At 36.0% G+C, this 11,935-nt stretch overlaps 1 protein-coding gene across 1 annotated transcript; it reads left to right on the forward strand.

The window, feature by feature from the left end:
• The first annotated feature begins 1,335 nt into the window (after positions 1 to 1,335).
• Positions 1,336 to 3,014, forward strand: LOC124898632 (26S proteasome non-ATPase regulatory subunit 10-like). The gene is made up of 3 exons (XM_047412273.1): positions 1,336 to 1,597; positions 1,887 to 2,413; positions 2,775 to 3,014. Exons 1-3 carry the CDS (start codon positions 1,336 to 1,338, stop codon positions 3,012 to 3,014), a joined length of 1,029 nt encoding a protein of 342 aa, XP_047268229.1.
• Positions 3,015 to 11,935: the final 8,921 nt, after the last annotated feature.

Raw genomic sequence — 11,935 nt, forward strand, 5'->3', positions numbered from 1 at the left:
CTATGACTCTTTTTTCCAACACAAAAAAGACTAAGTAATTGAAAATGATAGAAGGGCAGCCCGGTGCACTAAAGCTCCCACTATGTGCAGGGTGTATCATATGCAGCCTTATCTGGCATTTCTGTCAGAGGTTGTTTCCAACGCTTGAACCTGTAACCTCCTAGTCACATGGCAGCAAAATCAAGATTTACCAAAATCTCTTCGTATTACAAATTCAATGCTTTATAATGCAGACTCTTGCAGAAATGCAATATAAGGCCACGTACAATAGACCCCTGTGGTCTGACCCTCTTCCCCGGACCCTACGCATAGCTACAATGCTTTACACTGCAATCTTTTCTTTTGGAGAAATGACATTTACTTTGGTGCTTAAGAAGCAACCTATGATGGTATTCTCTTGTTTTTCCTTTTTCTTTTTTTGTTCCTTTATTAACTTGTAAAGTCGAGTATGTTGCAGCTGCCTTATATTACAATTTGGCGTTGGAAGTTGATAAAGATGCTACAAGAGCAAGCTACTATAGATAATATCGCGTGTTAATAAGAAGTACCGTTGCTTTGGTGAACAAATGGGCCCTGTGATCTGAAACTTCCTACAATACTTACATAGAAACTCGCGTCTATGTTACAACCTTGACATGTTCACTGGTTTGCAGTTCTTCAACCTCTTCGTATAATGTTCTTGCGTGATAGATATGTCATCAACATCAAAATTAATATGAATTTCTTACTGTATAACATGGTCATGGTTTTTTATTTCATTTATTAAAGATGCGTTACTTTAGAGTAAGCTATATGATGTGCGATCGGAGTGGGTTGTTTTGACATGAATGCGAAATACGGAAACATCAAAATCCCTTTCTTGTGATCAAGGCAAGCACCAGATCTCTTTATTCTTTGAGATTCATTAAGAATCTAATTAGTTTTTCCTATATATAATAATGTTTCATCAGAGAAAGCAAAGGACTCACAGGATTATCATTGGGAGATTTTGGATAAAACACCAAATCAAAAGGAATGGATCCGACCCTGTATAATGCTACGATGAGAGGCAATATCGGAGATGCCAATTTTATACTTGCTGATTATCTGAAAAGGGATGAAGAAAATGGCTACCAAGTCACTCCGAAGGGCAACACGGTCCTTCATGTCGCAGCCCTTTATGGACACTCCCATTTTGCGGCAGAAGTCCTTAAGATTACTCCGGCAATGTTATGCTGTCAAAACAAGAAAAATGAAACCGCTCTTCACATAACATCTAACGAAGGGCACACTGAAGTAGTACGTGTGCTACTTGCATGTATAGAAGATCATAATACCTAGGAGAAACTCACGAGGATGACGGATGCTAGTGGAGATATAGCCCTGCACAAGGCTGTGCGGAGCCAACATCTAGATGTGGTTAAGTTCTTGGTGAAAGAAGATCCTGAATTTGAATTTCCGCCTAACCATGCGCAGGAGACACCACTCTATCTGGCGGCTGAATCTGGTTTTCATGATGCTTTGATTATCATCTTGAAATCCTGCAAGAAACCAACTTATGCTGCAGGTCCATCTAATCGAACGTCGCTGCATGCAGCAGTAATTCAGGAACATAGAGGTACATAATTTTTGTTATTTGCTGTATCGATATCTAACTAAAGTTGACTTTCCAATATTTAACATCGTCTACATAAATTTAGATTAATCATGTTGATAGTCTCCCTAGGATACTCCATTAGCCTCATCAACTTATGTAGCATTCAGGTCACTTGTTATGCGACCGCTCTAAAAAACATTAATCTGCAATTTTTGTTGATGGTTTCTTAATGTCTGTTGTGCAACTGTATTTGCGAGATGATCTAACCCCTTAATTTCTCATTTATCGTGTTGACTGTTGACACATCCAGATTGCATTAGATCACTCTGGCGATGGAATAAGCCTTTATGCGAGGAACCTGACTTATGGGGTTGGAATTCACTGCACTATGATGTTAAATTAGGAATGGAAGACGTATTTTCTGATATACTGGTGTGGAAAAAATCCTTAGTGTACCTTCCGGCAGGCAGTGAAAATGACTGGACGACAGTAATTCACATTGCAGCCAGTGAAGGTGATGTAGACATGATCATTGAGCTATTAAATCACTGCCCTAATTGTTGGGATATGCTTAAAAGCAACAATCAAAATGCTCTTCATGTTGCTGTATTGAACAATCAAGACAAGGTAGTCCGCTTCTTATTAGACTCTGATAAGTACGACAACCTTATTGATGAGCCAGATAGTGACGGCAACACTCCTCTCCATTTGCTTGCTGCCTCTGGTAACCATATGCCTAAATTAATAAAACATCCTAGAGCAAAAAGGACGTTGTTTAAAAAACAAAACCAGACTCCACTTGATATAGCATTGTCATGCAAAGCGACAACAAAGAACGTAAGCGGTCGCACATTTGTTTTTTAACTACTGGTTGCACTTGAGTATATGCTGGTGAAATATTGAAATACTAGTTCACTGATTATGTCAAGTGAAAGAGTGGTTCGCGTTCACTCTCAAATATTCAGCTTTTTGTCCAACTACAAGTAGTTCCACAAAACTTCAAATACTCCTTTTCAAGTTCAACTACTATATGCTAATTATCTGAAATATCATGTTTGATACTATTTGATAGAATTTTCAGATAACTACTGAAGTTATTTTTTTCTTGAAAGAGTAGAACAAGAATGACTTTCAAAACTTTTTGCAATCAGGATTCAGAAATCTAGCTGAATATAAACTGTACTATTGATGAAAATAGGAGAAATTGGGGCGGGATTTGTGTAGAATTGGCCTATTTGTAAAACATGACTTTGAGCTAAAGCGGAAGTACAGGCCACTGAGGGAAGATGATCACGATAAAGCTAATAAGGCAGATCAAACAGAAGTCGAAAATATTATGAAGTCAGCTCAAATGCATGTTGTTGTGGCCACTTTGATAATGACGATCACTTTGATAAAGAGATTTGGAAGCTCATCACTGGAGTTTGGTTCACAATAATCTTGCAGTAGTGGATACTATTGTAACAATTGTATTGAACTATTATCAATAAAATCCCAATTTTGTTCAGCTGAATCTTCGATTTCTCTATCACGATTCGATTACGATTTAAGGGACATAACATTGTACTTATTGCTTGCAAATATATAATTCAACTATGTTTTTTAGTCCATTACATGTTATTTTAGTTATACATCCTTTATCACATGATATAACAATCTATGTAAGATCATTTTCTTCTTTTCAAATTATAAGTGGTCACATGAGATCATTTTTCCATCACCGACAATGCTATGACCCAATGTACCTTCACTAAATCCCTGACAACTACTGATGGCACATGGTTCGAAACTCGGTGGATAATGAGCCCCCTATACCCTTTTCCACTTAACTATCAGGATTTTTTCTGTTGCAAAGTTTGAACCTATCACGTGCGCCTAATTCAAAATTACGCTCTTACCACTAGATCGAAACCCTGGGTATGAATATGTTGCATGGGTTTTTGACATATGCGTTTTCAGTGTGACGTGGATATAGTTTCAGTGATGGATAAGGCGGTTAAGCTACTTGCACCTGTCCAATTTTTGATTGTTTGGTTGCTCTTTTTAAGAGTCGAGAATGTAAATGGAAAACTTCCTTTGTGAAAGACTCACGACCTGGTGGTCAGCGTAATAATAATGACATTTGACAATATGCTGCCTCTTTACTAAGAACATAGTGGAGATAGGTCATCATAAATTATAAATGCGTGCATTTGATTATCGTGATGTTTGGGACAACAAATGGTGGAGGATAAAAATCATTCTCATACTCATTTTCAAGATTTAAGGCTACTCATTTCATATTGTTAGCAAATACAATCATTTCCCCAGCTTAAATGCCATTCTGTAACACCCCGCATTTCGGGCTAGAACGAAAACCGTCATTTCTATGCGTAGATGATCCAAAAATCAAAAATCCTATGCAAATTTGGTATGTTAATAAATTATGTAGCGTAGGAACCTATTTGAGCATGAATTGAGATCATAGAGGTCCCCTAACTCAAGGATGAGTTGAAAGTTTTCCTATCGTTCGAGTTTGACTGAGCATCGAAACTTGGGTCAACTTCAATCAAACATAACTCTTTGTATATAATGAATTAGAGGGCCTACTATATATCAAATGAAATCTCTTCCAATTATCTTTCCAACGATACCAATTTCGCCAAAATCTGATATCTGAGCGAAAAGTTATGACCATTTTTGTGACTGAGATAGTAGCATCGCGCGATTAGCGTGCGACGCACGCTCTATCGCATGCACCCAATTTTCAGGTTCTGTTTTCACGATTTTAAGGGAAAAAGTGGTATTTTCCACTCCATATTCAGCCATAACACAGGATTAAATCCCCAAACACCAAAATAAGGTCATTCTCTCTCAAAATCACCAAAAACACTTCTTAGGATTTCAACCAAAGATCAAAATATCTTAAGATTTCACCATGGGTTTTCAATAATTCTTTGAGATTCAAAATACCCATTGCGAGGGCTACAAGAAGCACCCATCAATTGTTCGAATAGCATCCCTAAAGTACGAGTTCATTCAAGAGTCATAAATTAAGGTACGTGGGGTTTTCGTAAAAAAATTATGGGCAAAGAAACCTTCTTTAATTCATGCTAAAGATTTAAAAATCATGATTTTACGGAAAGGGTTTGAATTTTACCATTACTAGCATGTTTTAGAAGCTTTAATTAATATTGTTTGGTCTTTAGGCCTTCCCCCGAAGTGATTTGAAATCCTATGTATTTGTATGTATGTGTTTTAATATGATGTTTGAATTGAGAGCATGACTCACATGAATTCCCCTTTTGATATGATTTATCCCATTTTTCATGTGATATGGATTGTTTTGAAATGCATCTTGAAAAGCATGATACGGAATGTATTGATTTATACTATGACATGAATATGATTTTTGAATCAAAAGAGAGGGTTGTTTGTATTGATAAATATAGAATGTAAATATCTAATGGAAAGAGTTGCATGGTTTGACAAAGATTTCAGGACCACCACACATTGTTATTGAAAGAATGATAATCCTTGCATAGTTTTGACTTGTGCTTTCTGAACATGAAATCTCTTATACTATTTGCATGTTTGGCTGGTCTGAATTGAGTTTTTGATGAAAGAATCATGCATGATGCATTATGGCTCAGAAATAGGACTTGCAAGTCTTGGTGTAATGACACCGACACAGATAATGCCATGTTAATTCAGAACAAAATAGTATGCATATTTGAAATCAGATTTTCAGATTTTGAAACTACAATGATGCATGTTTCAGAACAAGCTAAAATTAGGCATAAAGAGAGCTTAGGTGGTTCCTCAAAAAAGGCACGAGGTCAGACAACTCATTGCCCAAAACCTTGATTTGCCGATCCGGGTATATTATTTTACGCTGGCCTAGTGTCCTGTGGCGTATCAGACTCAGACACTCCAACCTTTATGGAACACTTGAGTTGAGGGATTTCCCCACCTAGTCAGTGGCGGATTTCATATATCCCATGGAATATCATACTTGTAGGGGAATGCCACCTAACTCAGAAGTAATACGAAGAATAGAATTGCATTGACAGAAAGGTTTTATGTTTTCAAAAATGCCCATGTTTTTTGAAATTATATCTTTCATGATGTTTATGACTAGCTCTCAACTACTTTGTTTATATACAAGCTTTATTTGTCTTTCTTCGTGTACCAGTACATCTATATTGACCCCTTCCTTCCAGGTTCTGAGGCTCAGTCTAGGGGTCCCGATAAGCAGTAGATTTTCTCCAGGCAGAAGTGCAGAGTCCTGTGGTGAGCCTTCTATATTTCAGAAAGCCTAGATATTTTAGTCATTTATCATTAGTATGTTTTGGTCTACTGGGAGCCTTGTCCCAGTTTTCAGACAGTTGGGTTTTTGCATGTAATAGAGACTTCGCAAACTAAGTCAGATATCGTTCGAATGTTTTTTTTTAATTGCAACTTTTATTATGATTTGAATTCAGATTTAATGACCATGTTTCCGTTGAAGTATATATTTCCACATTATTTTTTTGAATAGTGTATGTGATTACAAGTTAGAAGGGCATTCAAGCCTTCATGGTTTGGGATGTTCATCACGGCTAGGGCCCCAGTTCGGGTCGTGACAAACTTGGTATAAAAGCACGATTCATGGTCCCAGGGTTTCTATGAAATCGCGCTGGGTAGAGTCTTGTTTATGGGTGTGTAGCACGCCACAGTTATAGGTAGGAGGCTACTAGGCGTTTAGGAATGTCTCTCTTTCTTCATGTTCTAGTTCATTCTTTGGAGTCAGAATGTTTCTCTTACAGAATCTAATTCATGCTATGGTGTCGCCCATACGGAAGTAACGTCATCCCAATTCTTTCCTTACTTTGATATGCTCAGATATATTTCATTATTGAGGCGATTCAAGTGTAGAAGTTTAAAGTCTAAACAGTATGGTCCTTTCTAATTAAGCCATATAAGAGTTTAACATTTTTGCAAAGACTTGAGAAGAGTCTGTTAGTGCTCCAAGGTGTATTGATTCTAGTGAGAACTTTGATTCTGATGAAATCGTGCTTTTCAGCCTGCAGTATTAAGTGTATTCAGTCCTTTTTAAAATTTATGTTGCAGACATCATGCTTCAGGGGGAATAATGTGTAGTAGAATATTGAAACTATATTTCCACCTGAGTAGTAGTATAAGTTAAAGTGACGGTGTCATGACCTATTGGTAGTGATATTGGACCAAGAAGTTGGTGATATGAAGTTGCAAGGTTAGAAATCAGAGTGAGAGTGACTTTTGGGTAGATGAATGTGTTTAGTTGAATAACTGATGTTTGAGAATGATTTACCATTTTATAGTGATAGACTAACGTGGTAGCTAGTAGCATGTATGGATTGTATGGTAGTCTGTGGGGGAAGTGTTTGACTCAGATTTTTTTATTTATACAGAGTAAGATGTGTATTCTTAGATCATTGAATGTTGTTTGTCAAGTTTTTATCTCTTGTAATCTTGTTATCATTGTGTTGTTGAAAATGAAAGTCTAGTGAAGTCGTGTGGGGCTCTTTCGATTCACTAGGATAGTTACCTTTTCATTCATCTCATTTCTTATTTAAAACACAAAATCAAAGTCTAGTGGAGCCGTGTGGGGCCTATTTCGATTCACTAGCAACTTGTTGTTCATCTTGTTGTTCTTGTGTTGGTTGGAACTGGGGTTTAGTGGCGTAATGGCAAGAAAAGTAGTAAGGCCAATTTATTAAATATATGTATGGCCGAATCTTTTTGCATGAGATTGGTTGATAATGAAGTGGTACGTCCCTGTGTGTTAGTTTAGTAGAAGGTAACGTAGAGAAAGAGTTATTAGTTAAGGTGAATTGTTGTTTACTTGAAGTGTGAAAAGAGTTGTTGACGGTGTTTGTTGTGCAAGAAAATTATAGGTTATTGATAAAGGTACTTGGTGGATGAGTGGTGTTAATTTAGATACCCTTGAGGTTGTAAGAGGGAGTTTAGTTGGGACTTATAGAGCTATGAACTAAGTTTAGCTATATAAAAGGGGTAGATAGTAATGATGTGTAGAAAGAGGATGTTTTTATGGATTTTAAGTAAGATAGATCATAGGATTATGATTGATCCTTACTATTATGATGTTTTGGCGGATTATTTCAGATGTTTGGCATGTAAGAAAATTGTGTGAAGTTGTGGTTCATCATAGCTAGAACTAGACATTAAGTTGGAATAGTAGATGGTGATCAAGGTGGATATAATGAATTGATGTGGTGGGTGTTAGTTGTGTGAAAGTGATCTAGTAGGCTTGAACAGTATATACTAGATCTTAAGTTTAATTGATTCGTAATCAAGTCTGACGTTGTAAGTTTGATGTAGAAGTATGCCCAAGGTGCTATGGGACTACATTATTTTCAAGGATCATTGCATGTTGTGTGGTTAGTAGTACCTTTGAGTTGCTAGGTGGAAAAATACTTGTTAGATAATATGTGATGTTCTTGATAGCTAAGTTATGGAGTTATGATTAATGATGTTGAGCCTTTTTGTATAATGTTGGTTCTCATGGTTTAGAAATATAAGTTTGCAGGCATGATGCTGGTAGACTATGATAGAAGTGGTATGATCCGTCAAAAGTTTGGAGATATCCATGTTTAGTGTTAGAAGAATCTAAATTGGTGAATGTTTAAGTAGTTATATTATGAATTTAGGGGCTATAGAAACCTAAGGGTTGAATCTTAGAAGGAGGTGTTAGCATTGGTTGTTATACATAAAGATACCGTCTTACAGGGTAAGTTTAGTTTTATATGTATTGCTATATCCCGACTCTAGAATAAAGTGATTTCAGTTTATACCAAAGTGTATATAGTGGTTCACATACTAAGAGTAATGGCTTAAATCTAAGGGGGGGATGATAGAACGAGTAACCAAGTAAAGTTTTTAGATGCTAATAGATGTGCTAGTAAGTTGTGGAATTGGCCGTGAGAAAGAATTATGTTCGATCTATTCTTATTTCAGCAGTTTACTTCAGTTATTCCAATACATACTCATGCTTTATGTTTCAGCTTCATGATCATAGCTCGTGTTCATGCATATGATAAGGAATCATGTACTCTCCTAGTTCCTAGTATATGAGTTCCCAGTTTGTTCAGTATTCAGAATCACTTTCCATAAGTTATGAATTCCAAAACTTCAGGTCATGCAGTTCATGACTCTTGTGCACATGTGATACTCTTAACGATCAGTGAAAATTCAGATTTATATCAGGTACATCCTCAGATTAGATCTCTTTAATGAGTCCATACCATGAGTGCTCTATTCTTCACGGCTCAGTAAGGTATCAAGTTATGCTTAGTACTCCTCTCATGTTTCGGATCCTGATAATCCAATTTTTCAGTGATCTTTTCCCTTAGGTTAAGAGAGTGATGATGAACAATTGTCTAGATGGGAAAGAGTAAATATTTCATGTTGATGAAAGATGGTTGTGTACTTATTTGAGTTAAGGCAGTAATTGTGGAGTAAGATTGAGGCCAAGTCTTTGATATATGTCAAGGTTAGTTGAAGTTTTATGTGTTATATTTGGGAAAAATTGTTGTGTGCTTGTTTTATGTAAGTCTATAAGTTGAAAGAATTTTGAGGTAAAGTTTCGTGTATGGCTTGGTAAGGTGAGGATATTTTATGTGTATCATCTGAATAGTGCAAGGAAGTTGCTATGGATAGAAGTATTATAGAATATGAGAAAGATGCTTTATGAGTGTTTCTTTAGAAGTGCATATGTGGGTATCAAGATAGGCTTAAATTTCATGTTTGTATACATACGGATGGATGCTTTGAGTGTTTGTGAATGTCTAATACGAAGTTGAAGGTGATTGCAGGAGTGGAAATAAGAATTATGCAGGAGATAAGGAATTGTGAAATGTAGGGTGTACTAAATTCATGATTCAGACTAGTGCTACTGTATTATGTGATGCGTCTTGTGATTTTGAGTTAGGCCTGAAGATGATGAAGGAACTTAGTTCAATTTAGACATTAGTAGATGGAAATATCAGTGGCTATGTGAGAAAAATAAGTGGAATCAATGAGCATGGTGTTTAAGGGGAAAGTATAGTTGAGAGAGTATTTTAGAAGTGTGGCTAATCTTGAAAGTAAGAAGTTGCATTGCCTATGGTTTGGTAATTCTATCCTAGTTTACGAGTTATATGTCTATATTCCATGCTATAGAGTTGTGTCATTGTTGTGATTCCTCAGTTGGATGTCTTGTGTAACTCATGTCAGAGATTCTTTGCTCCCTAATGCTGCTAGGACTTCTTCAGAAAGAGTGCTGAAGAGATACTCCAGTTAAGTATAAGTGTCCAGTATAATTCAGTTTAACAGTCAGGCAGACAAGTTACTATGGTTTTCCACCTTTTCACCCAATCCTACTATCTGAAGTCCAATTTGTATGACCATCCTAAAAGATAATCTATTCCATCCGTGTAAGTTGCTAACTCAGTTCAGTCCAAGCATTATTTTTTAGATTCAGTTATTTAGTCATGACTAAGTTCATAAGAGTTCAGCTCATAATCTCAAATTTTTCTAGGTATTTTAGCTCAGACAGTGTAATACCTTTGTACGATCTAAATCTTGTTGCCTCATGATTCGTACTTACATAAGTTATCACTTCAAAATCCAATGTGTGTGATTTGAGAATAAACACTTCGGGGGGAATCCTAAACTCTCAGCATGAATCAGCTCCTTAAAACAAGTAAGGGCAAGTAATCTTAGAATTCAGTTTCATGATAGAAATCTAAATATTTTAGATCAGTTATATCCTTTCTTAGAAGACACATCATGTCCGTGTTATTCCTTACCTTTAAGCTTCAACGTTCCTACCCATCATTTGGGGACGAATAATACCAAGGGGGAGATAATGTAACACCCCGCATTTCAGGCTAGAACGAAAATCGTTATTTCTATGCGTAGATGATCTAAAATCCATAAATCCTATGCAAATTTAGCATGTTAATAAATAATATAGTGTAGGAACCTATTTGAGCATGAATTGAGATTATAGAGGTCCCCTAACTCAAAGACGAGTTGAAAGATTTCCTATCATTTGAGTTTGAGTGAGCGTCGAAAGTTGGGTCAACTTCAATCGACCATAACTCTTTGTATATAACGAATTAGAGGTCCTACTACATATCAAATGAAAGCTCTACGAATTATATTTCCAACGATACCAATTTCGACAAAATTCGATATCCAAGCAAATAGTTATGGCTATTTTTGTGACTGAGACAGTAGCATCGCACGATTAGCGTACGACGCATGCTCTATCGCACACACCCAATTTTCAGGTTCTTTTTTCGCATTTTTAAGGGCAAAAGTGGTATTTTCCAACCCCCCTATTCTGTTATAACACGGGATTAAATCCCCTAAACACCAAAATATGGCCATTCTCTCTCAAAATCACCAAGAACACTTCTTAGGGTTTTAACCCAAAGATCAAAATATCTTAAGATTTCACCGTGGGTTTTCAATAATTCTTCAAGATTCGAAATCCCCATTGTGAGGGCTACAAGAAGCACCCATCAATTGTTCGAATACTATCCCTAAAGCACGAGTTCATTCAAGAGTCATAAATTAAGTTACGTGGGATTTTCCTAAAATATTTATGGGCAAAGAAACCTTCTTTAATTCATGCTAAACATTTAGAAATCATGATTTTACGGAAAGGGTTTGAATTTTACCATTACTAGCATGTTTTAGAAGCTTTAATTAATATTGTTTTGTCTTTAGGCCTTCCCCCGAAGTGATTTGAAATTCTATGTATATGTATGTATGTTTTTTAATGTGATGTTTGAATTGAGAACATGACTCACATGAAATCCCTCTATTGATATGATTTATCCCATTTTTCATATGATATGGATTGTTTTGAAATGCATCTTGAAAAGCATGATACGAAATGTATTGATTTATACTATAACATGAATATGATTTTTAAATCAAAAGAGAAGGTTGTTTGTATTGATAAATATTGAATATAAATATCTAATGGAAAGAGTTGCATGGTTTGACAAAGATATCAAGACCACCACATTGTTATTGCAAGAATGATAATCCTTACATAGTTTTGACTTGTGCTTTTGGAACATGAAATCTCTTATACTATTTACATGTTTTGGTGGTCTAAATTGAGTTTTTGATGAAAGAATATGCATGATGCATTATGGCTTAGATATAGGACTTGCAAGTCTTGGTGTGACGACACCAACATAGATGGTGCCATGTTAATTCAGAACAGAATAGTATGCATGTTTAAAATCAGATTTTCAGATTTTTAAACTAGAATGATTCATGTTTCAGAACAAATAAAAATTGGGCATAAAGAGAGCTTAGGTGGTTTCCCGAAGAAGG

This window comes from Capsicum annuum, chromosome 5 (genome assembly GCF_002878395.1).
Source record: "Capsicum annuum cultivar UCD-10X-F1 chromosome 5, UCD10Xv1.1, whole genome shotgun sequence".
Classification (NCBI taxonomy): Eukaryota; Viridiplantae; Streptophyta; class Magnoliopsida; order Solanales; family Solanaceae; genus Capsicum; species Capsicum annuum.